Source organism: Microtus oregoni, unplaced genomic scaffold (assembly GCF_018167655.1).
Source record: "Microtus oregoni isolate MIOR12 unplaced genomic scaffold, Mior012 000104F_ref0000108, whole genome shotgun sequence".
NCBI lineage: Eukaryota > Metazoa > Chordata > Mammalia > Rodentia > Cricetidae > Microtus > Microtus oregoni.
The window spans coordinates 2703213-2730512 of record NW_024544718.1 but is presented as its reverse complement, the minus strand read 5'-3'; the positions used below and the strand labels follow the sequence as shown (position 1 = coordinate 2730512).

Sequence of the window (27300 nt, the reverse complement as noted above, 5' to 3'; positions counted from 1 at the left end):
TTATCATTTTTGTGAACATTTAAGATGATGATTAAGATAAATTATACTAATAGTGATAAAAAGAAAACTCGAGTGGCTAAATCAGTAGCTGGTTAAGTAGAATTCTTATGTAGGAATACTACCATGGATAAAAAGGCCCATTTCATCAGGAAGAAAATAATTCTCAATACAAAGCACCCAAAACTGTGAAACAAAACTATCTTTAATTCAAACAAAAAGACAATAGAAGCAACAACTTGCTACTTATGAGAAACACACTTAAACAATGCACAATAAGTTAAAATCAATTGGGTCTACAATTACCAGACTAATCACTAATCGAAATTTGGGTCTTTAATTTAAAAAATTTTAAAACTTTAGATTTACTTAATGTATATGAGTGTTTTGCCTGAATATGAACCAGTGGATTCAAACATTCCATGGTGCAAAGACTTGCCTTGAACTCATGATTTTTCTTGCCTCAGCTTCTTAAATGCTACTAGGTCACCAGTATACCACCATACCTTGCCAAAAAGTGTATTTGGGGATTCTGTGTATATTGGTTACTTTTCTCAGTGCTTTGCTCAAACACGTGACAAAAGCAACTTAAGGAACAATTGATTGGTTTTCACAGTTTAGTGACATACAGCTCCCCATAACAGGGAAGGCATGGGGGGAGGAGTGTGAGGTGGATGGTCATACTATGTTGAATGTCAGAAAGCAGAATGACAGGAATATTCAAACTCTGTCCTTTTTTTCAGTCTACACCCCTGGTTCATGGTATGATGCGACCTAGCATTTCATCAATCTATACTTTAAATAAGTACCAGTCACCATATGTCTGTTATACCAGAATAAAATGGAAACTGAGCTATGACAGGCAGGGATAGAAAGAATTCTCTACTCTTGTTCTTTGACAACAGTTTACAGATATAAATCTTTTGAAAAATAAGGATTTCAGGCAGAACTTCAAATTCCATATTTACTTTTAAATCAAAAGAAAGTTATTTCCTATTTTTCCTATCCTAAGTGCATGTAAGGAAAATGGCAGTTCAGGCTGTTCATACCTTCATTTGAGCTGCAGTGCCTTCCATCCCACGGCTTTGAGTCTCTTTCCGTTTATCTGCAACCTCCTTTTGCTTTTGGAGAGCATCCTTAAGACGTTTGTTGGCAGCTGCTACCTAAATACAACGGGAAACGGCGATGTTGAAGAACATTCTAATTTGTAGCATCTCAGTAAATAAACTCTCGGTTTGAATTCCTTTAGGAGCCAGGTTTGAAAATCTCCATGGACATAACTGATGAATAACTATTGCTTCAACTTGCAAGAGGGGTAGATTTAAAGGAACTCCTGCAGGCTGAAAATGTCTGGGAATGTCATGTATTGCTAGCAGTCTGTTTTATTTTTTTAAGAAAATAAAAATCCAAATTAGAATTTAAAAAAATCACATTTAAATGGTAGTTTTCAACACATTTATTTGTTCACAGGTCATACTAGATGAAAAGAGATGAAGACTTAGGACTTATACAGCTTGGAAGGTAATCCCAACACTTAGGTTGTAGTGTCAGGAAGATTAGGAGTTTAAGGTGGGCCTTGGCTGTATAGTGAGTTCAATGACAGCCTGGACTACAGAAAAACAAAAACAAAAAACAAATCCCCAAATAAAACAAAACAAAGAAAAAGACTTAAGAATTGTTGGCCAATATTGACACCTCCTATTCCCTAAGACTCGTGTTTTAGTTTGAATAGTTTGTAAAGGACAGCCGGGCGGTGGTGGCGCACACCTTTAATCCCAGCACTTGGGAGGCAGAGGCAGGCGGATCTCTGTGAGTTCGAGGTCAGCCTGGTCTATAAGAGCTAGTTCCAGGACAGGCTCTAAAGCTACAGAGAAGCCCTGTCTCGAAAAACTAAAAAAAAAAAAAAAAAAAAAAGAAAGAAAGAAAGAAAGAAAAGGACAACGCACTTAGTACAGCAGATAGGCTTTTCTTACCTACCTCCTCAGTTTTACGTCTGAGCACTGTAGACTGCTTTTGGAAGTTCCTCTCAAGTTTGAGCAGCTCATACTGCCTCTTACGATCCTGATAACAAAAGAGTCAGATCTTAATTGATGTTCAGCTAACTAAAATGAAAACTTAAACTGAGAAGCCTTCTCAGACGTCCTTCATATTTAAGTCTAAGTACAGCAATACTGTGAGTTGCCTTATCTTCTCTTATCAGAATTAAGAACTGGAAGTTCTAGAAACTATGTTTGCATACATAATAAAGATCCTTGTCTTCCTCAGCTTATTGCTCTACGTGCAAATTCTCCATTTCTCAGACTTATGTCAATTATAAATATTATCAAAGATCATCCAGTGAAGAGCTTTGTCCACATAGGTGGCTGCTGACAGCTAGAACTCAGTTCTACTGATAAGATCAGTACTCTTTTATCCTCAACTTTAGGAGCTGATTGGTTATAAAACCCAGTGGCCAGAAAAAAGAAGAAAGCTACCATAGAGCTAGACATCTATAAAATTAGGACAACTCCAGCTAATGAAGCTTCTCATTTCTGAACAAATCTAGCTCATCTGAATATATCCTCTCTGCTCAGAGATGAAAAATCAGGATCATGAAACATTATGGGATACTAGCCGCTTCAAACAACCACACACTTAACTGCTTTGATTTCTTGACTCAGTCCTTATCTTTTTAATTCATTAAGTTTTCTGGTTCTACTTGTTGCTTACCCAATCTGGATGGCATTGTCAACCATTTTAGTCATGCCTTTGCCAGCATAAATACAACAACTATTATGAGATGGCTAACACAAATGAACTCAAGGGTATTTTTGTAGACTTTTTGTCTCATATTAATTTTGTTTTGGTATTTTTTTGTCTTACTGTTGTTTTACTTGTATATTAGTCTTCAATTTTATGTTCTTGGGAGTTTATTGTGTACACTTTTTTGTACTTAAAAATTATTCTGGTTTGTTTTGCCTGTTTGTTTTCGAAACAGAGAAAAGGAAGGCATGAATTTGTGTAGGCAGGGAGGATCTGGGAAGAGTTGGGGGAAGAGAAATGGTGATCAGAATATAAAAAATTTATTTTCAATAAAAAAGTTGAACATACTGATTCTAGGAAACAGGACATGGGAGGCATGAAATAAGGCTTTCAGTTGGCCTTTTGAATTTATCTGACCCTGAAAACTATAACATGTGTAAACTGATTAAAGCTGGGATGAAGTCTTGAAATAATCTTGCATCCACGATAAATTAAAAAATTGAATAAAAAAGAACTATTAGTTTCACCACTGGGGACTGTAGCTTAGTGGTACAGTGCTTGTCCACTGTGCAAAAGTCTTAGGGAAAAGAAGACAGCTATTCATTTTGTATAACTCATAAAATTTATACAGTAGGTACTGCACTAGGTTCTGGGATGTAGACATGAAGATGATCTGGTAAGCATTCTCACAGACTACAAATGAATATAAATGACACATAATTAAAGAGAGTACAATATAATTGTAGAATTGTAGTTAGGCCTATTTTAATAGGATGTGTGTTAGTATGAGGTTGACAGAATTATAGAGTTAGAAGACTGAACTTGTTCAGTGACAAGAAAACCCAACACTCTCATCACAAAGCTTCTCAAAGAAGTTAGTGCTCTAGCTGTCCTTACACTTCACTTGTAATTAGTTCTGCTGCTGTCCTGAAATCTCTTCCCTGTTTAATTTAGTGTCTTATAGTCCTGACTTTTGACAACAGACTAAACATCATCAGCACTCTCAAAACCTTATTGCAGTATCCTTGTCCATTTTCAGTCTTACAAATTTCATTGTTATTTTATTCTATGTGAAATAAAGAGATTTATTCTTAGCTTTCTCTTTTTTCTTTCCTTCTACAGGATGCCCTTGAATTAATTATACTTCTTTTTTCTACACAGTCCCCATCTCTATAGTAATATTATTCCTGTGGTTTCAATTTTCACATTTCTGTTAGATAATTCCCTGATTATTAACTCCAGTCCATTCTCTCTTTTCAACTCAGCTAATATTGTCTCTCTGTCTCAGTGATTATACTCCTGAAACCACCATCATCACTGCAAAATAGAATTTGCCTCACTCAAAAGCCTGGAAACTGTTGATGCTCTCCTTGACTCTTTTTTGTGGTTGTTTGACAGAGTTTCACTGTATAACAGTCCTGGCTGTCCTGGAACTTGATTTGTAGACCAGACTGGACTTGAACTCACAGAGATCTGCCTGCATCTGCTTCCCAAGTCCTGTAATTAAAGGTGTGTGCCAGGTGGTGACCTGGCCATTGATTCATTTTTTGAAACGTATATTTATATTTCTTATCACCATGGTAATTCAGTAAACATTAGCTGAGTGCATACTATAATATACAATCACTGTTTTGTCAATGAAAAAATGAAAGTGAACAAAATGAAGATTCTTGGCAATATAGCATATCCACTGCTGTAAAGTAATAACCTAGGGTTTTATAGATAAGCCTTCTTTTGTTTTTAGTGCTTTTATAGAGATAATGTATAATGCAATTTAATCACCTAATGTATGATTCATGGCTTTTGTTATATTCATAGAACTGATGTAAAACCAAAACCACATTTGCCACATTTTCACTACCACAGAAAGAAATCTCAATCCCTTTACCTGCTGTGGGACAATGGTCTTTTATCCTGTCACTTGTATTTTAATAAAATGCTGATTGGCCACTAGCCAGATAGGAAGTAGAGGTGGGGAAAAGAGAACAGGAGAATTCTGGGAAGAGGGAAGTTTCAGTCTGCAGTCGTCATCCAGACACAGAGGAAGCAAGATGTGACTGCCTCACCAAAAAAGGTACCAAGCCACGTGGCTAACACAGATAAGAATTATGGACTACAGAAATAAGTGTTTCTGTTCATTTTTTAAAATCCCATGCCAAAATCAAGGGGGTGGGAAGAAAAGGGAGGCTGCAGAATGCCAGGTATGAGTGAAGATATAAACAAGGTCTCATCTCAGCCCTGAATCCTTCTGATCCCCTCAGACATCCTCAGGATCTTCAGGACTGTCAGTGTGGGGAATCCCTTCCACCAAAGGCCCAGGAGGAGAATGGTGGGAGGCGGGGCTGGGGCAGTTCTCTCTTCTCCTATAAATGTGTAGACTCACAGTGAGGAAAAAAACCCTGCAGTTTTAAATAAAGAGATTTCTTTTTTCCCCTGGGGGGAAAAAGAATTATCGGCTAATATAACTTATAAGAAGCTTGAACTAATAGGCCAATCAGTTTATAATTAATGTAGACCTTTGTGTATTTCACTGGGACTGAACACCTTAGGGACTAGGCGGAACAGAAATCTCTGTTAACAAATGGTGCCCAATGTGTGGACAACTGTATACACAGAAAACATGAGAGAGCTTGGGAAGTAATTCTAGACAAAAAATAACAGCATCAAGCATGGCTTCTTGGTAGCAGTAATTTCTTGGGTTTGCTCCCTTTGCTAGAGGCAAGTGCATCTCATTTAAGAGAGGCTTCCTGACTCAGCTTTAGCTACAAAACTTTGCACTGCCACCAAACACTTAAATGGTGTTCATGAATTGCTGACAGCATGCTTCTTGGTGTCAGGGACCTTGAAACTCCATAGAGTTGTGGCAATAAACATGGCTCCAGCCAGTACCTTGCCATGAAGGTAGGCTCTCAGAAAGCTAAGGAATGGGTTGGATCCAGCTGTCAAAGCCACAGGTTTAATCTTAGCCATATTGTTTAGCAAATTAAAGACTTATGTGGTCTGAAAAAGAGAGATAAACAGTAAAGATAAATTCAGATGAAGAAAACCTCTAAATGGTTTACACTGTGTTTAAAAATATATGTAGGCCTGTGAGAGAAAAGAAAAAGGATAAAGTCCTTAAAATAAAAAAGAAAGAAAGAGAGTAGTTGGATTTGGTGGCAACACACCTTTAATCCCAACACTTGAGAGACAGAGGCAGGAGGATCTGTGAGTTCAAGGACAGCCTGGTCTACAGAGAGAATTCCAGGACAACCAAAGATACACAGAGAAACCCTGTCTCAAAAAGCTAAAAATTAAAAATAAATGACATAGCGCTTAAAATAAAGCCACGTAAAGATGAAAAATACAATGAGTCTGGATATTGTATGTTATTGTGTTGTCTTTAAATTGTTTGATGGTTGAGAAAGGAGCAAAACTGCTAAAAGATATTTGATTATAAATGCTGCTGGATTAATCAACATATATGTTTTTTAAATGCCTTGACTTCAAAATTTAAGTCAAAAGGTATGTTACTTTGGAGAAGAGGTTTTGCTTTTGTTTCCACAGGAAATGAGAGGATGTGGATTTATTCTGGGCTAAGAAAAATCAGGTTTGATCAAGGAAGACCCCCTGAAGAATCTCCAATAGGAGCAGATGGTACAGATGATTCAACATTTCAGAGGACTTCTGTTGGAGTTTCCTCTGAGTTCTTCAGTTCAAGAGTCCAGAACAGTTTCAAGACTGCTGACTGAGATAATCAAGCCTCACAGAATTTTCCAGCCAGGACTTGACCATAATCTTAAATTTTCTTTAGGTTCCCCCATAAGATTATCAGGGCCCCCAATCAGCAGGAAGTAGCCTGTAAACCTATGCTCACATTATACAAAAATGGATTATGGATATTTATCTATGTTTAGAGCGTTGTTAAAAGATGTTATGGATAATGGAACAAAAAGTTAAAAGATACTAGATTCAGAGTTCTTGTTTTTTTTAAAGGGGGGAGAAGTGTTATGGGACAATGGTTTTTTATCCTGTCACTTGTATTTTAATAAAATGCCGATTGGCCAGTAGGCAGGCAGGAAGCAGAGGTGGGGCAAAGAGAACAGGAGAATTCTGGGAAGAGGAAAGATTCAATCTGCAGTTGTCACCTAGATGTGGAGGACGCAGATGAGAATGCCTCAACTGATGAAAGGTACCAAGCCACATGGCTAACAAAGATAAGAATTATGGGTTAAGATGTTAAGAATTAATTAATAAGAAACCCGAGCTAATAGGCCAACCAGTTTATGATGAATGTAGACCTATGTGTATTTCTTTGGGACTGAACGACTGAGGGACCTGGTGGGACAGAAACCTTGGTTAACATTTACCTATCATAATACAACACTGTCACTGTAACTACTATTTTCAACCTATAAATCTATCAGTTCTGGACATTTCCTGTAATATATCATTATTTGTGACTAGCATAATGTTTTCAAGGTTCATCTGTGTTGTAGCATATGCCAGTACTTAATTTCACTCTATACATATATTTTTATTTATACATATACTTATTGATACACTCAGGTTTCCTTCTACATTTCTGGCTAATATCACTTATGTTCTGTGAACATTTGCATACAAGTTTTTACAAGGATAAGCCTTTATACCTTCTCAGTAGACAGAACCATGAATAGAATCACTGTCTACAGAGAAGGTATAAAGGCTTATCCTTGTAAAAACTGTATGATCCAATTTTTTTTTAGCCTAACAAACTGTCAATTGTTTGTCAAGGCAGCTACCCCATTTTCCCATTATACCAGCAAATGTATGATGTTATCTATTCTGAATTCTTGCCAAACCCTGCCTTTTCTTTTCACAATAATTTTCTCAGTGGGTGTGAAGTGGTATGTCATTGTGGTTTTCATTTGTATATACCTGGTGGCAAATGACACAGAGGACACAGAGCACCTTTTGTGCACTTTGCTGCTCTATTCATCTTACAACTGGATTATGTTTACTGAGCAGTAAGATTTTTTATGTACTTTCAATGTAAGACCCTTGGCAGCTATATGACTTAGGAATACTTTCTGCCATTTTTGTCTACTATTTATATTGATGTAGGTATTGTTTACAGTAGAGCAGCTTTAAGTTTTTCTAATCTAATTTTTCTTTGACTATGCTTTAGGTATCCAATTAAAAAAATGGAGTGGCTTGGGAAGTATGTAGGGCCACTGGCAGTGGGACCAGGATCTAACTCTAATACATGAACTGGCTTTGTGGGGTCATTTTCTATATAGAGATACCTTGCTCAGCCTAGGCATGAGGGGGTGGGGAACCTTAGTCCTACCTCAATGAGGGGGATGAGACAGTCATAGTTGACTTTTCAGGGGAGGCCTTAACCTCTCTGAGGAGCAGATGGGAGGTAGGGGGGAGCAGGAAGAGCGGAGGGAGGGGCAACTGGGATTGGTATGTAAAAAATAAACAATAAAGTAATTAATAAAAAAAAATAAAAAACCTTTTGCCTAATCAAAGTTCACAAATATTAACACCTTTGATTTTTTCTGAGAAATTCATAGATTTAGCTCTTACATATATTTAAACTTTATTATATATTTATTTAGAATGTGTGCGTATGCATAGTGAGGAGGTTCAAGGGGAACTTGTGGAAGACAGTTCTCTCCTTCTAAACATGTTGGTTCCAGTAAATGAACTCAGGCTTGGTGACAAGTACCTTTATTGGTTAGGCTATCTCACTGGGTCACAGAGGAACTTTTTATATGGTTTGATTTAATTTTATATATGGTGTGAGGCAGGTTCCAACTTTAGTTCATTGATTACCTGGTTGATTTGGCATTGTTTGAAGGAAAAACTATTCTTTGTGTATATGATCAAATGCATCTGTATGAGGATGTATGTGCATACATACATATGCACATGGTGGAAGTGAGAGGTGAGTCTCAAGTATTCTCTCTCTCTCTTTGGTTTTTCGAGACAGGGTTTCTATGTAGCTTGTCTTGGAACTAGCTCTTTTAGACCAGGCTGGCCTCAAACTCAGAGATCCCCCTTCCTGCCTCTGCCTCCCAAATGCTTGGATTAAAGGCGCACCCCCACCCCCATCCCCGGGCTCAAGTGTTATTTCTTAGGAGTAATCTATCTTGTTTTTTGAGACATGGGTCTCTCACTGGCACCAATGACTCATAGAACAGCCCAGTCTGATTGGGTATTGAGCACCTCCCCGAAGAAAAGACTATCCTTTCTTCACTGAATTGTCTTGGCACCATTGCTGAAAATCAGTTGGGTCACCAGTTCTAGTGACACATGTTTGTAATTCCACATCTACTCAGGCAGGGTCTGGGACAAAGCAAGTTGTAGCCAAGTTTGTACAACTCAGTGAGATTGGAGTTAAAAAATGAAAAAGAAAGATATTAAAAAGACATGGAGTAGAAGAGGGCAACTGGGAGGAATTAGAGAAATATGGGTAGAGGTAAATAAGATCTAAATACATTGTAGATATGTATGGAATTACCAAATATTAAATCTTAAAAATTAGGAAGTTAAAAATATAAGTACAACCAGGGCCAAGGATATAGCTCAATGGTGGAATGCTTGCTTAATGTGGGCAAGGCTCCACATTCAATCCCTGATGTTGGCACTCCAATAACACAACTGATTATAAATCATGATTTTAGCCATTCAATTCTAATCCACTGATAATGTATCTATGTTTGTGCAGTGTTAGTCATAATTGTTATAGCCTTTTCTTTTTTATTGCTCTCACATTTCCTCCTGAATTTTAGAATTAGCTTGTGAATTTCTGTGAGAAAGTCAGAAACGTTTTGTTTTGTAACACTAGGGATTAAACCCAGGACCGCATTTTGTCACTAAAGTTCTGACTAAAACTTTATTGAACCTACAAAGAAATCTGAGGGATATTCTATCTTTAGAATATCAAATCTTTCCACCCATGAACATGAACTATCTTTTATTTGGTTCTTTAATTCAATGTTTTATAGTCTTCAGTGTGAAACTGAAAATTTCATTTGCTAATTATTCCTAAGTATTTATATTGAGGCTATTCCAAATTAAATGGTTTTCCCTATTTTTTATGTATAAAATACAACTTCTTCTGCTTTAAAAATTTATTTATTTATTTTATGTACACATGTGTTTACTTGTGTAAATTTATGCGTACTATGTGCATGCATGAGCCCAAGGAGACCAGAAGAAGAGGGCATTGGGTTTCTTGGAGCTGGAGTTAGAGGCAGTTGTAAGTGGTTATGTGGGTGCTGGGAAATGAACTAAGGTCCTATGCAGAAGCAGGAAATACCACTGAGTCATCTTTCCAACCCCACAACTTATTTTGTTATATTGACTATGTATTCTGCAACCTTGCTGAACTGATATGTTAGCAGAAATATTTTAGTGCACCCTCTGGAATTTTCTGTATATTTGGTCATGTTGTCCGCCAACAATTTTACAGGTTAGAATCAATATGAGAATTTTTAAAAGAAGGCAATAAGAGTGGACATCCTTGTTCCTTATCTAAGAGAAAAATTTTTATCATTGAGTATAATTTAACGTTAGTTTTACATACATGACTAACAGATTCAGGAAGTCATCTTTTAACTTTGATTTTTTTTTTATGAAAGAAGGTTGGGTTTTGTAAAATGCCTCTGCAGATATGTGTTGAGGATTAAAATCAGTGTGTGTGTTTGTGTGTGTTGAGGGCTGAAGCCAGGTTCTCAAGCAAACCAAATTTCATGAAAATTCTGTTTAACAGATGGTATATTTGTAAAAGGGGGAGGTAAGCCAGCAGGAGGGTGGCAGCACCTGCTGTTAAGCCAGTGACCTGGGTTTGATTCCTGAGACTCACAGGTAGAGCAATCAACTAGAGCAACTTCTCCTCTGATCTCTACAAGTGGGCCATGGCACATGTGCACCCACACACATATATGAGATAAGTGTTAAAAAAAAGTGGCCAGTCCATTTTATATTCTACTAGTAATGTGTGAGGGTTCTGATTTCATCACATTACCACCAACTTTGCTATTTTCTGTTTTAATTGCACCTTTTCCAGTTGGATGAGGTGATTTCCACTGTGGCTTCCATGTGTGCTCTATTAAACCATTCAATTGTCAAGTATTTTTTTTAAAGATTTTTTTTTTCGAGACAGGATTTCTCTGTAGCTTTGGAGCCTGTCTTGGAACTAGCTCTTGTAGAGATCCGCCTGCCTCTGCCTCCCAAGTGCTGGGATTAAAGGCGTGCGCCACCACTGCCCGTCAAGTACTTTTTTGTTTTCTATTACATACTATGCTCTTTCTTCTCGTATTTTGTCCAAGTAGCATGCTTGGTTTTGAACTGCCCATTGTTAAGCATAAACTAAACTAAACTAAACTAAACACAGACACTTTGAAAATCTTTCTGAAAAATGCTATACTAAAAATCTGGTGAGATGGTGGGTGGTGAGATGGCCCAGTAGGAAAAGGTACTTGCCACCAAGCCTGATAAATTCGATTCCTTAAATCCATATGGTAGAGCACAAGATGCTCTCTGACCTCCCAAATCTGACTGATGGTGTCCTCCTCTCTCTGCACAATACAATAAAAATAATTTTTAAAAGATTTTGCTAAATCAAGTGTTTTTTTCTGACTCCGTGAGCTATATATTACCATAAGCAATCATCAGTAGTATATTTTCCCTAGTGACACTTTGGTTTCTTTAGAATTCTCCCCTGCCAAATCCTTCCTGTATTTAGGATCAGAAGCATCTGTAACTTGCTGAATCGCTTATAAGATCATTCTGGTTTTAGCACAGTATCACTGGAGGTAAGCAGATAGTGTCCCTTATCCTACAGCAACATCAAATGCTACTGATGAGGTTCAATGTATACCTTCTGCCTTCTGTTTTATGTCTCAAATATTTTGGTCTTGTTTTTCCGTTATTGCTTGTTTTTGCTGAAGTGATTATTTTTTTGTGTGTTGTTCTTCTTAAAATTATTTTATTTATCATTGTGTTTAGGGATGTGCCATGGCACATGTGTGGAGGCCAGAGAACAATCTGTAGAGACACTTCTTTCCATCCATCTTTATATGTTTCTGGGTATCACTCAGATTAATAGGCTTAGCAGCAAATACCTTTACTTGCTGAGTCTCTTTTTGTATTATTTTTAAATCCTCCAATGATTTAGTCATTGTATTCAAGAAATCCAGGCCTACATTGCACTTTCCTGTATAAACAAGATATTATTCAAGGATAGAGCACATTTATTACTCAGCTTTAACTTCCCATAGTACCCAGGCCAGAGTGCCTTGCATATGGTAGGCACCAATAGAAAGCTGTTCAATTCATGAATGTCATACTTCTGGAGGTATCAAATATACAAAAAGAATCTTAAGGATTACAACCTTGGAGAAGGGCTCATTAGCTAGGCTTTTGAGAAGCTTTAATTAACTTACTCGTTCTTTTAACTGGATTACTTCTTTGTCTTTTTGTTGCTTCCACTGTCTAAACTTTTCAGCATCCTCCTTCATTTGACGCATTAATTGTACTCGTTGGTTTTTCATCATCTGCAAAAAACAAAAGTAAACTAAACCAAACAAAACCAGTGTGTTAGTCATGTGTATTTTATTCTAGGCTGATGTACAGAAGAACAGAGCAGCCATAAACAAGAGAAGAAGGCTAGAGCTAAGCAGAGAAGGTCACTGACAAATGCTGGTTAGTTTAGCTAGACTTACACAGGATTTCCAAATATAGACCATACGAATGGAGACTCAAAAAGAAACCTTCAAAAAAGCTAAATGCAGCCCTACCTTTACTTTAGATAAGTAGACTTTCAAGGAAGCATTTGTGTTTATTTTGTGTACGTGTGTGTGTGTGTGTGTGTGTGTGTGTGTGTGTATGAATGTTGGTGAGGTGTTAGATCTTCTGGAGTTGGAGTTCCAGGTGAGCCACCTGATGTGGGTATTATTAGGAACTGAATTTGGATTTTTTGGAAGAACAGCAAGGGCTCTTAATTACCAAGTCATCTCTCTAGCCCCTCAAGAAAGTAAAGAAGATATTTTGTTTGTTTTTTTAGATAGTGTCTCACCAGGCAACTCTTATTGGCCTAATAATCGTTATGTAGAGCAGGTCGACCTTGAATTTAGAAAAATTCACCTGTCTCTGCATCTGGAGTACTGGGATTAAAGGTGGCTCCAATGAATAAATCCTAAAATCAGGGACAAATTTGCCTATCAACTATTAATATTCTAAAGAATTCAGTACAAATGAGCTGTAATCACTTTGCTGTTAGCACAAGCTAAACAATCAGTAACTGAAAATATTCTCTAGATGTCTGACATCTTGCTACTACTTTACAAAATTGTACCCTGAGATCATGGAAGAAGATCAGAACATCACCATTAAATATTGACATATTTTAATCTCTTGGTTTAACCTTAAAATTTCTGTACGCAAAAAAGAAGTCAACGGTCAAAGCAAAATTTTATACTTTAGATTCTAGAGAGTGACTAGCACAATGTCCTAGAATACCATACTTATGGTCACTTTTACATCTGAAATTATTGCCCTGCTTCCCACTTTCTCTCCTGAAATCACTTCGGGCATGGTTGTAAATGAAACACCTATGCTTGCAGTTACAATGTGGTCAAGGGTAAGAGTTTATTACCCGTATCTCTTGGTTCAGTTTGGAGACAGTATACTCAGTGGATTCCTTCAACTTCAGAAGTTTGGACTGTTCATGCAATTTCTTTTTCAAATCAGCTATTTGACCCTCTAGCTCTTGGAGACGTTTGCGACGGCGCTCACTCAACCTAAACACAGTTGTAATAGAAGAGAAGTGAAATGGTTTATTTTAAAACATCTAACAAAGGACTCTCAGGTTTACAACTTTAGATCCATCCCTCTTTAAAATAACGACTACAACCCATCCAATAGAAACTGTCTCTACTAATGAGAGCTTCATTTCAGAGTAAAGCAACACATTTTTGAGTAGACAAAAATGAACTGCTTCAAATATATTCTCCCACCATTCATGTCCAAAGGGAGGAAGTCACCTTGCTTTAGCTGTAAGCACTAATCCTGATGATTATTATATAAATTGGATACAGAAAGTAAGCATTTAACATGACTCTAAAGAACCTGAGGTTTAAAATGAAAACAATCCTAAGTAAGAGCAAATTGGGCTGTCTATGGTAAAAGTCTAAGAGAAAGGAGGGGGTTCTGATTGCCTATCTTAGCTTTATTCTAACTAATCAATGGATGGCTACATTGATTTTTAATTATTAACATGGGCATTAATTTTATTCACAAACAGAGGCATAAACATTGTCAAGGAGGCCTTAAGATTTTTCAAGTGCCTGCTCACATTTAACTTTTTTTTTGCATTTTAATATTTATTTCTTATCCATCAGATTAATGTCATTTAAGTGGCACAAAATAGTATTTCATTATTTAATTTGCATTTGTTCAATCACATTTAACTTTTTAAATCCTTCCTAGATCACACTAGCCGGAATCAATAGCTCCTGTCTGTGAACGCTAATACAACTTTTTCTTTATATTTTATTTCTTGTTTTTTCGAGACAGGGTTTCTCTGTGTAACAGTCCTGGATGACCTGTAAGTAGCTTTGTAGACCAGATTGGCCTTGAACTCACAGAGATTTCTAGTCTCTAGTACTGGGATTAAAGGCGTGTACTACTGCTGCCCTGCTTAATATTGCTTTTTCTTAACAAACTAACTTGTAGTTACTGCTAAAAACTGATTTGGGCACTAGTTGTTTGCTGTGTTATAGCATGCTTTTATTGTCATCCTGAGATGTTATTTTATTGAGGCTTGAGTGATGGCTTAAGACGTAAGAGCAAATGCTGTTCTTGCTGATTAGTCAAGTTCAGTTTCCAACACACATACTGGGTGGCTAACAACATCTGTAACTCCATTGTCAGGGGATCTTGTACCATTTTCTGGCCTTCATGCGCACCTGTACTCATGTGCACATACTATAACCCAATAATTAAATATAAAAAAGTAAAAAAGTCTCAATTATTTAATTTTTCTTCTGTCTAGGTTTCTTTTCCCTACCTACTATGTTTAAATCATTTGGGGACATTGAATGGATCTTCTACTTCTCTATTCTCTCAAAATCACCTTATATATGACAGAGCCTTAGCATTTAAAGACTTTATTCTTACTTGGCTTGGTTGACATCCTTCTTTGTTGTTTGAAGTTCAAGAACCAATTCTTCCTTTTCCTTCTGTAGACTGAGGACTTCCAACTCTAGATTTTTAATGTTATCCTAAAAACAATACAGGCCAGAAAGAAAGGATCAAATAAAATGGGAAGACAACTGATTCAACATTCTGTCTCCAAGAACCATAAATTATTATTTTTTTTTGTGGCAGGGTCTCATTATACAGCTGTTGATGGCCTGGAACTTGAAAACTGGCCTCAAAATCATAGAGATCAACCTGTTTGTACCTCCCGAGTGTTTGGATTAAAGTTGTATACTACTTTGCCTGGCCTGTGAATTACTTTTAATAATTTTTCCTTTTTTTCTCCCTCCCCCTTCCTTTCTCTCTTCCTTTCTCTTTCTTTCTTTTCTTTCTTTCTTCTTCTTTTCTTTTTAAGTAAGACAGGGTTTCTGTGTAGCTTTTTTTTGTTTTTTTTTAAATATTTATTTATTATGTATATAGTATTCTGTCTGTATGTCTGCAGGCCAGAAGAGGGCACCGGATCTCATTACAGATGGTTGTGAGCCACCATGTGGTTGCTGGGAACTGAACTCAGGACCTTTGGAAGAGCAGGCAATGCTCTTAACCGCTGAGCTATCTCTCCAGCCCTCTGTGTAGCTTTTGAACCTGAACCTAGAACTTGTCTCTGTAAACCTGGCTAGCCTCAAACTCACAGAGATCCTCCTTTATCTGTCTCCCAAGTGCTGGGATTAAAGGTGTGCACCACCACCTGGTCTCATTTTCTTTGAAACAATCAGATTCTTATTATTCAGGTCAGTCTGGATTCTTTGCTTTCCTCAAGCTTTAGAGTCCCAAATGCTAAGGTTACAGGGATTCCATATCTGGCTTTATGAATTAAATTTTACTATTTTAATTGCACACTAAAAATACCTATTTTTTTTGGTTTTTCAATACAAGGTTTCTCTGTGTAGTTTTAGTGCCTGTCCTGGAACTAGCTCTTGTAGACTTGGCTGGTCTTGACCTCAGAGATCTACCTGCCTCTGAGTGTTGAGATTAAAGGTACATGCCACCACTCCCCAGCTGCTAAAAATACTTTTTAACTTAATGAAGCTGGGTGGTAGCAAAAAAAGGACTTGTGAAGTTCAAAGGCTCCAATTTGAATCTTTTCTTTTTTTGTTTTTTTTTTTTTTGAGACAGGGTTTCTCTGTGGTTTTGGAGCCTGTCCTGGAACTAGCTCTTGTAGACCAGGCTGGCCTCGAACTCACAAAGATCCACCTGACTCGGCCTCCTGAGTGCTAGGATTAAAGGTGTGCGTTACCACCACCTGGCTTCTAATTTGAATCTTGACTATAACACTAAGCATACAATAGAAAACCCCTTTTAGCCATAGTTTCTATTCCAAAAAGAGTTAATAAAGTAGTTCTGAGACACCTATCAATAAAAAGAATTTATTGCAAGGTTGGCTTTTGATCAGCTCCACAAAGCGGTCTTCTGATCCCTGCATATGTGTAGTGATGAGTATGTGTGTGCACACATGCAAGCACACACTTTTTTTAAAAATTGGAAAACTGTCATTATTTCTTAGAAAGAGAAGGAATAATTTACCTGTAATTAAAAGGTACTATTTTTATTAAGATTATTTCTTTTTACAATTGGTTCCTAGGGGGTAAAGACTAGCTACATTCCTTCATTTATATCTCATTATTTATATTATAGAGTAAGAACTACCCTAGAGAAACTTGTTTTCCATGTTTCTGGATAGTAGAAGAAGAGAGACTCACTAGCAATCTTTTATTGATCCTGGAAAACAAAAACACATTTGACATAAAAAGGGTTGTACTGTATGCCTTGCCATAGACAACTGAACTACATTTTTATCCTTCCTCCTGTAATTCCACTAAAATGAGGCAAAAAATGTATAAATTAACAAGCATGAAGAGTAGGCAGTATTCAAAACATTTCAACAAACTTTGAAAAACAGCAAGTGACTTTCAGAATGGAAACAGTCTTAGAAACCACACACATTTATTAGAACACACTTGTTCTATAAGTAGGGACTACATTTATGGTAACATTATCAGACTATCACATGCCCATGGCATACAATGAGACAGTACATTAAATGGAACAAAATTACATATTCCCTGTAAGGAAAGTATCCTTAAGAAAACCTGATAATAGAATTCCAGGTACACCGTGCATATTATCTTGTTTTTTTCATTATCAAAAGTGGTGTGCTTGTCTTCTTTCTATCAGTTAATGATGGTAGACACGACCAGCTGCTGACGGAGAAAACACTTTACCTTATACAGGAAGTGAATGGGCTGTAGTTGGCTATCATTCTGAGTCATCTTCTTAGCTAGTGCCTCTTTCAATGCAAGTTCTTTATTCAACTCAATCAGCTCCTTGGACATCTGAGCTTGACGAAGAGCATGTTGAGTGCTGAAAGCAGTAGAAGACCTGCTGGTATCTGGACTGATTTCCACTTGCTGGAAAAGATAATGATTTTGTGATAGCTATTCTTGGTTGTCAATTTGACTATATCTAAAATTAACTAAAACCTAAAAATGACTGGGCATGCCAGTCTTTTTTTTTTAATATTTATTTATTTATTTTGTATACAATTTCTACATGTATGCCTGCAGGCCAGAAGAGGGCACCAGACCTCATTACAGATGGTTGGGAGTCACCATGTGGTTGCTGGGAATTGAACTGAGGACCTTTGGAAGAGCAGGCAATGCTCTTAACCGCTGAGCCATCTCTCTAGCCCCCCCTTTTTTTCTTTTTTTAAGTGGAAGACCCACCTCTAATCTGGGCCACACCTTCTGCTGGAAGACTATATAAAGGATATGGAAGAGAGAAACTTGTTCTGTTTGCCTGCTTTCTCCTGCACTCACTAGCAAATCCATTCCTTCAATGGCATTAGAGCCTACTTCTCCAGGGTTCTAGCATATACTGAAGATCAGTTGAGCTATCCAGCCTTATAGACTCAACAAATACTGGATTCGTGGACTTTGCATACATATGAAGCCACTATTGGATTAGCTGGACCATAGCCTGTAAGTCATTCTAACAAATCCTATCTATCTATCTATCTATCTATCTATCTATCTATGAATGATTCTATAAGTTCTATTACTATTACTTAAAAGAATCCTGACTAATACAGATTTGTAAGAGATACAGGAAACTGGAGCTCCTAAAATACTACTTCATTCCCCAAAGCCATTTTTCTATCAGCAATACCTGCGTTCTTTCACTATTGTGGTTTATCATATAATATCTGCTTGAAACACTTGAAATTAACTATGGAGCTTATTCCTTTCCTCATATAATCCTCTCTAATATACACAAGTTTTCTTGTTCTTTCCTATACTGATCTGACAAACAATCCTTACTTTCATTTCATCTCAAGAGGCCCCTAAAGAAGAGAAGACATGGGAAATGGCACTTTGGAAATGGAAAAAGATTCATTTATTCTGACACAGCTAACTTTTATTACTTAATTTATCTCTTATCTTGTTTCATTCAAAGTAAGGACATTACTAATATGTACTTGCTTGGGAGTAAAAAGCTGCTTCAAGAAAAACCACTGACCAAACTTCCATTTTTGACTTTACTGTATAACCTTCAATCAAAGTAAATAACAGATACACTTTATCTATCAATATGATCTGAACACTCGAAACATTTTCCTTTCTTTGTTCGAGTCCATGATCATCCCAACCATAGAAAAGCATATTCAGAAAACATTCTCCTCAAATGCTTTTTTTTTTTTGGTTTTTCGAGACAGGGTTTCTCTGTGGCTTTGGAGCCTGTCCTGGAACTAGCTCTGTAGACCAGGCTGGCCTCAAACTCACAGAGATCCGCCTGCCTCTGCCTCCCGAGTGCTGGGATTATAGGCGTGTGCCACCATCGCCCAGCCTCAAATGCTTTTTTGACACTGTCATTATTTGTTCCTTACCTTGTTTTGAATTATTGGGTAATTGAAACAGAATTCTACCACCTAATAGAAAATAAGCCAGATTGAAAAATGAAACATGATGCCCCCTGAGAAGTCCTGCTGCTCATTACTAGTTAAATTATTAGAAACAGAGCTTATCCTTGTTTGAGGTATTATGAAACAGATTTACTCTTAAGATTTCTAGATTTCCAGAGTATTCTATGAAGAATGGTAATAATCACAGATCCTCTTCCAGAATCAAATGATCAATTATAGGAAGCTATAGGAAGCAGCAGTGAGAGCTCCAGGTTCCACTCAAATGGGTCAATTACTTACAGTGTCTGCTTCTACTGCAGTATCAATGGTTGCAGTCATGCAAGCAACAGCTTCATCCTGTAGCAAAAATGTTTTGATTTAGAAAAAAGTGAAGTCAAATTTACAATTTTTTTTACTGCTTATTTGATTTTAAGTGATATTTTTAAAGTATACACAGAGGTCATTTATGATACTGGACTGATTTTGTACTCAGGGATAACATAACAGCAATTGTTTCCATTTCCCACCTCTCAGGAAGCTTTCTTTTTTCTAAAGGGTAATTGTGTAGTCTTTAGGGGTAAAAATAAGATCATGTAGTAAGAGAGTAAAGATCACTAAGCCCGAGTGAAAGATTTAACCATTCTAACTAGTCAAAATTTAACCCATTTTATAGACAGTTATACTTTACTTTTATGCTTCTCCCACTGAGTCTCTATTAATGTACAAGCCTAGCCAATCCTCTGGACATACCAGCAAAAAACAGATATAAAATAATGGTAGCACATCAGGAAAGTAGACAGAATGAAGAGCTGGTTTTGACTTTTATTTTCTAGTCAGGCAGGATGGCAAGCTCTCACTCGACAGGGAAACTAATGTCCTAGATTGAGTATGCCAGAAAAAAATGTACTCATAGTTACACATGGTCCTGTGGCCTCTGTTGTTCGCATCCTATGATGGTGCTGTCGGTAGTTACTAGGAGTAAAAGAATAAGCACCTTGGGAGGTTAAGTTCCCTTGTAGAGAATGGCTAATCCTTTTTTGTGCACTGGAACAAACACCTAGAAAGGTAACTAAAAACTACCTATTAGGACGAATTTGTTTCTAGACAATCATCTGAGCAGTTCTATTCTCATCACTGAAATTTACACTTCACTCGGCACTGTAATGTATATATCACTGCTTCTGCTTCAGTGATTCTGAAGGCTTAGGAAGAAAGCTTTGTTCTCAGGAAGTCATGTGGTGAAGGAGTTTAGAGGTGACAAGTGTTGGTTGTCAGAGTTTAGGGTTAGAACATGCAGCATCTGTATCAGTTGTGTGAAACAACACACAGTTGCAATCTTAGTACCTTAAAGGTCAGGAGATGGACCTTTAATGAGTGCTGTTTGTAAAGCATTTCCCTTGTTCTGCCCAGAAATTCCTAACCGGTGAGGATCAAAGAGAACTCAAAGGAAGCTTCAGTGTTTGCAAATTCTTTCTTATCCTAATGTATAGCATTGGCAAGTCTCCAGGCATAGGGAAAGGTCTTTAAAACCGAGGCACCAATCTAGGATTGCCTAGTGGTTACCCTTTCTTTCTCCTGTGTTAAAATTTCAATATATTTATATTACCATTAGAGATTATAAGAGCTCATAACACTGGGGGCTCTTTTTAGAAACAGCCACTTGCAATGTACTTCCTGGAAATTATATCGCTACCTTCAAAGTCACTGTCCTCCTGCTCCCATGTCCCAAGTTCTGGGATTACGGTAGTCACCAACATTTCCAGCCTAAAGACTTTTCCTAGCACCTTTTAGAGGATCAAGATCAAACTAGATGGCTTTTGGACCAGTGAAATTTCAAAATGCCAACATTTCAGCTCATGGCTATGGCGATGTGTTTTGTATAATCACAGAATGGCTCGGTTATCACAATTATAAATGTATAACTATGTAACATTAGGCCAGGTGGTGGTTGCTCACACCTTTAATATAGCACTCCATAGGCAGAGACAGGCAAATCTCTGTGAGTTTGAGGCCGAACTGGTCTACAGAGCGAGTTCCAGGACAGGCTCTAAAGCTACAGAGAAACCCTGTCTCAGAACCCTCCCCACCAAAAGACTTCCAAAAATATCTAAGAGTAGATTTTGTTTCAGCCTAACAAGTCCTTTTCTCCTCTTCTACACCCAATCTAAGGCTGCAACTTCCAATGTCTTTTTTTAAAAAAAAAGTATGATCAACTCAGGTGATAGGGGATCAAAAGCAGGATACTTCATTTACAATTAATAGCAGAGCCTTCCAAAATGAAGTATGTGTTTAGAAAAGACATGCAAAATACTTTATATGGGACTTTGTCCTGGAAGAGGGGATATAAACAAAAATCGTACTTGATTCTGCAGGAACGAAATGACTGATTTTCCTCACAGATTACTGCAACAACAAAGTTTACTTGAATTATACTTTAAGGGTACAGCTTGGTACCTAAAGCCCCAGGAGGAACGTCCAGGAACAATGGTTGCCTTCATGACTAAAAATGAGATGTTCACCTGTCACTTAAAATAAAAATAGTTTTAATTCAGAATGAAGGGCACATGTACTTACATTTGAAACACTTTGCTTTCACTGTTGTGAGTCTTAATAAAAGTCATGGGGATATATTGTTGTGTTTTTAAAAAATATGTAACTGGGAGGGTCTCTAGACAATAGAGAAGAAAAACTAATTCAAGAGTCCAGCAGGAGCCTTGGATAAAAGGGTTTACTCTGATTAACTATGATGGTGGAGGGAAGCCAAGAACTTTATCAGCTTGTGGCAATCTTTAGCACTCCCCTACTGTGTGTGCCAAGTACATTTTAGTGGTAGACAGCAATTCTACAGAGGTCTTCTGAGCCAGTAACCACTAACAGAACTGCCTACAGGCATACCAGGCTGCAGCTCTATTGCCAGCTCTTCAATGAGGATGGTTTATTGTATTAAGTTCATTCCATGGCTTTGCTTCATCTTTCATGTAATTCAGATCTCAAAAATAAGAAGTATGAAACTCTCTAAAGTTGGTGTGGCAACGAACACTGCTGTCCTGAGCCCATATTTTCAGGGGTTGTAAATTTTGGCTCTAGTAGGTTTCTGTACCCTACATTATCATAATTCTGGGGCAACTCACAAGGTTAACTTATATTTTTCAGATATAGTTAAACAGAATTAGAACTAGAAGCATTTATTTTTGTGCTAGCCATTCTTCAGCAAGTATTGCAAAATCTTCCCATCTTCCAAATTTCAATAATTCTTGGCTTTTGGAAGTATTTCTTTTGCCTCCAAAAATGCTCATATGCAAATGTATAAAGGGTTAAGGCAGATGTTGAGAAATTTCTCAGTATTTGTTTTCTTTAGATCTTGCCTCTTCCAATCTTTTGCTGTCATTTCTGCCAGTGATCATAAACCATAAAGTTTGAGTAAAGAAATTTTAAAGATTTACTTATTTTTATTTCATGTGAGTGTTTGCCTGGATATTATATATGTGTAATGTGCATGCCTGGTGCCAGAGAAGCCATCAGATTCCCTAAAACTGGAAACCAAACCTGGGTCTTTTGCAAGAGCAATGAGTATTCTTAAATGGTGGTCATCTCTCTAGCTTCTCAATAAAAAAATTTTTATTCTCACTATGTAACCGTGGGTGGCTTGGAACTTGCTATGTAGACCAGGTTGGCCTTGAGCTCATTGAGCCCCAGCTACCTCCCCCCCAAGTGCTGGGGTTAATTGGATAAATTATTTTTCTTTTCTTTCTGAAATTATTGTAAAATTATGCAATTTCCTCCCTTCCCTTTCCTCCATTCAAACCCTCCCATATATCCTCCTTTCTCTTTCAAATTTATGGTCTCTTTTTTTCATTGATTACTTACATGCATATATGTATACATACACACACATATATTCCTATATATATAACTATCTCTTTTGTGGGATATTTGTACACTGTGTAAAAAGATGTGCTGCTGTAACTGGTGTAATAAAAAGCTAAATGGCCAATAGCTAGGCAGGAGAGGATAGGTGAAATTTCTGGGGAGAGAAAGGAAAAGCAGAAGGAATCTAGTTGTGCAGCAGATGCCAGGGAGATACTGAAGAGGTTGGACATACAATACAGAGTAGAGGTAACTGAGCCACATGGCAGAATGTATTATTTATATATTAATAAAAGCAGGTTAAAATAAGCAATAAGAGCTAGTGGGGGGGGGCTGGAGAGATGGCTCAGTGGTTAAGAGCATTGCCTGCTCTTCCAAAGGTCCTGAGTTCAATTCCCAGCAACCACATGGTGGCTCACAACCATCTGTAATGAGGTCTGGTGCCCTCTTCTGGCCTGCAGGCATAGACACAGAACATTGTACACATAATAAATAAATATTAAAAAAAAAGAGCTAGTGGGATAACCTAAGCAAATGGTCAACCTTTCACAATTATTTATTTATTTATTTATTTATTTATTTATTATGTATACAATATTCTGTCTGTGTGTATGTCTGCAGGCCAGAAGAGGGCGCCAGACCTCATTACAGATGGTTGTGAGCCACCATGTGGTTGCTGGGAATTGAACTCAGGACCTTTGGAAGAGCAGGCAATGCTCTTAACCACTGAGCCATCTCTCCAGCCCCCAACCTTTCACAATTAATAAGAAGTCTCTGTGTTGTTATTTGCAGGCTAGCAATCCACATAAGAAAGTACAATTACACTTCTCAGTCTGCATGTTACTAATATATATATGCTTTCATAGCTAAGCATTGGGCATCAGATAATCAACTGGTATGCTCTTCCCTGGGGAAGACTATTTGTCCCACTCCAGCATTCCTTAGTTGCCTGGAGTTCTTTGTGTAGAGCTGAGGCCTAGGTTTTCTTCAATTGAGATCATTACAGAAAATCATGACCAATCAAAATGCAGAGTTCTGGAGCCCAGTCTCAATGGATTCATTTGCAAAACAACTCCTGCATGTAAGATTCAGGAAACACAATGGAAGTGGGCATGAAAAGCTTGTAAGAGCCAGAGGATTGGGGGGTTTGCTGTGAGACCCGGTCTGCAAGGAATGGAAGAAGTTATACCCAGAGAGCCTGAATAAAGTCTCAAAAATAATTAGAAAACTTCCAGAAAAGGGTTGCATCGACATTTTCCTAAGGAAGGGACACGAAAACTCAAACAACCAAGAGTTCAACAGCAATTAACAACAAAAACTGCTGGGCTGGAGAGACGGCTCAGTGGTTAAGAGCACTGTCTGCCCTTCCAAAGGTCAGGAGTTCAATTCCCAGCAACCACAGGGTGGCTCACAACCATCTGTAATGAGATCTGGTGCCCTCTTATGGCCTGCAGGTATACATGCAGACAGAATACTGAGAATGCTTTATATATAATAAATAAATCTTAAAATAAAAAAAACCTGCCACCTGAGCCAAAACATAAGGATACCACACACACCTTTTTTCTTTTCACCTTATAAAGCTTTCAATCTTTGGGAAGTTACATAGTATTTGAGTCCTCCCCACATGTGCATAAGCTGAAATAATGTCTTTAACCTCAACCTAAGTCACCTAGAATTATTTCTTTCTGACAGTAAATACAGTAAGTAAGGTTTCATAACTAGTAAATGGCGGAGTTGGCTCTAAACCTGACTAGGTCTGGCTCTGGAGCCCACATTCCCTATTACTATGACCTGTTTCTTAGATAAGTAAACTACAGTTTTGATCTCAAGTTTTCTATAGCATCTCTCATTCTAAACCATGGTCTAATGTTTTAGAGAGGTTTACTTATTTTAGAATTGACCTCCATAACTTAATAATAGTTTATTTTTTCATTTACTCTTTTAAATCTCTTGGATGATTTTGTCATAACACGCCAGAAACTTTAGAAAAAACAAACTGGCAAGACCAGAGATGGGAAATTCACTGTTCTAGGAGAATATAAACCTCTTCCCAAGAGGGCAGAATTCCCATTAGGTAGTTACAAATACATTTATGCTATAGAATAATAAATTGAAGAATGTAAATAGAAAAGCTCTAAAGATAGCCTCTTAAAACAGGACCTCCATCCATAAAATAAGAGTGGTTCTTTGTTTTCTGAAAGAATATTATGTAGTCTAGACTAGCCTTAAAGTTGTGATGTTCCTGTCTCTGCTGAGAGAGAATGAGTCATGTCTTAGTCTCATATCTATTGTGATGACAAAATTATAGGTCTGCAGTGCCATGGCTTGGTGTAATACAGAAATATTTATGTATATTTATACATATATATGTATAAAACCTATGAATGTTTTAATGTAGAACTTAATGTTCAGATCATATTCATTGTTTCATGATGTCTCAAACAGTTCAGTTTAGGTATTTCAGCAAAAGTTCATAGAATTAGAAATGTATATATGCGTCAAGGAATGAATGAAAGTGATAGGCCTATTACAGTGCACCTACTTGACTTACAGACAGCTGAGTAATCGCTTGTTGTAGGTTGCATATTATCTCTATGTTTTCTTTTAATTCCTGGTCTTCCAATGTCTCCACCAGCTTTTGAAGATCCACTTTACAGCTAAAAATTCAAGCAAAAGAACGCAAGGGTTAATCATACCACAAAGGCCAGATTACATATGAAGATGGTTTAAATTGCTAACAAATACCTCATTGGGAACTTACGCTGCATGCTGCCTGAGTTCTTCTAGCTTGGCGTTCATTCTCTCATTCGCTTGCTCAGTCTGGAACAAAGATCCAGGAGATGATAAATGGCAGTATCTGACAGCTTCACCTAATTATACTCGATCCTCTGCCCTGTGGATGAAGACCTAGGAAGCGGGCTATATCTTTTCCTATAAGAGAGGACTTAGTGGGCTTTGGTTATATAGTAGGAAATGGTATTTTTTAGCATTTATGAAAATTAGCCCTAAAATTATGAGCTACTAAAAACAACAGCTAAACAGCTGGATTTTTATGTCTTCTATGAAGCTCAGGCTATGGGATAGAGAGTGAAGAAACTTCCTGCTGTTTCAACTGCCTCCTTCACGGTACTTAGAATTTTCAATTTATTTTATTTTTTATGTATATGAGTATTTTGCCTCCATATATTTATGTATTTCATGTGTGTGCAGTGCTTGGAGAGGCCTGAAGAGAGCCTTGCTGTGGTAGGAGTTGCAGAAATTTGTAAACCATCAGGACCTCTGCAAGAACAAGTATTCTTAACTGCTGACTCAACTCTCTGGCCTAGCATTTAAGAGAAGCAGTTCTCAACTTGTGGGTCACAACTCTTTTGAGTGTTGAATGACCCTTTCACAGAGGTTGCATATCAGATATTTACCATTGTAATTCATAACAGTAGCAAAATTACAGTTATGAAGTAGCAATGAAAGTCATTTTATGGCTGTGGGTCCCCATAACATGAGGAACTGTATTAAAGGGTTGAAACATTAGGAAAGTCAAAAACTACTGATTTAGAGTATTTAAACATAAAAAGACCTCAGATCAATTTGAGCTAGGATTTTTTAAAAGTAAAATTATATTATCTGATATGGTAGGCTATTTTTTAACAAGAGAAAGAAAGAAAAAAGATAAGGCATAAGAATAATGCTAGTGAAAAAAATAAATGACAGAAGGCATCTATGTTTTAGGAAGAATGATTATTTCAATCACAGAATTCGTGATAATTCATGAGAACCTGGATGGTACAACAGATTTGGGAAAGACAATTCTGACAGGAAATAAAACAATAAGCTTATCAGGGAGCCATTGTAACAACCTTATAAAGGTCATATAGGTATATGGCTAGAATAAGAAGTATCATCTAGGGGGCTGGAGAGATGGCTCAACGGTTAAGAGCACTGGCTGCTCTTGCAGCAGTCCTGAGTTCAATTCCCAGCACCCACATGGCAGCTCACAACTGTCTGTAACTCCAGTTCTGGGGCATTTGACTCTCACACCAATAAACATAAAGTAATAATAATAATAAATTTAAAAAATAATTAAAAAAGAAGTATCATCTACTATGTCAGTCATACTCACATACTTATGAAACATACCACTTTAAAGACAAAAAAATGAGGCACTAAAATAGAAAATAAAACTCTTTTAGATCCCACTTGCACCTTTTGCTAGTAGAGGACAATAAAATGGCTGCAGGATTTGGTTACTTCTAAAGAAAACTTTCAGGAGCTTCCTTCTCCTTAACTAGAAAGCACTCCTGCATGAAGTGTTTACATTACAGAGGTACAGTTACATTTTGGTAGAAACTGTTTCCCTTCTGGCAATAGCTATACAATCTAAGATTTGAATTGTACTTAGGCTAGTAGGAAAACTGTAGTGAGAGAGTCAGCATGCACCAACTGATTTATGAGGTTAGAATCAGACAAGCAGGATTTGAAAGTGGTGTAATCAGTCACGTAGCAAACCACTTATTTGGAAATTAACATATGGAAAATTAATTCAAATGATTTTCCCAGCTGTT

The 27300-nt window shown here is 37.2% G+C and overlaps 1 protein-coding gene across 1 annotated transcript in view; it reads right to left on the bottom strand.

Annotated features, from left to right (window-relative positions):
- The window catches only part of LOC121443301 (chromosome-associated kinesin KIF4-like), a 105234-nt gene that overhangs the window by 18491 nt on the left and 59443 nt on the right, over positions 1-27300 (bottom strand). The window contains exons 11-19 of the mRNA XM_041645004.1: positions 25503-25561; positions 25293-25398; positions 19172-19228; positions 17196-17381; positions 14893-14996; positions 13370-13514; positions 12159-12269; positions 1975-2058; positions 1047-1160 (exon numbers count right to left, since the gene is read on the bottom strand). Coding sequence (XP_041500938.1) covers positions 1047-1160; positions 1975-2058; positions 12159-12269; positions 13370-13514; positions 14893-14996; positions 17196-17381; positions 19172-19228; positions 25293-25398; positions 25503-25561 — 966 coding nt within the window. The remainder of the gene's footprint in view (positions 1-1046; positions 1161-1974; positions 2059-12158; positions 12270-13369; positions 13515-14892; positions 14997-17195; positions 17382-19171; positions 19229-25292; positions 25399-25502; positions 25562-27300) is intronic.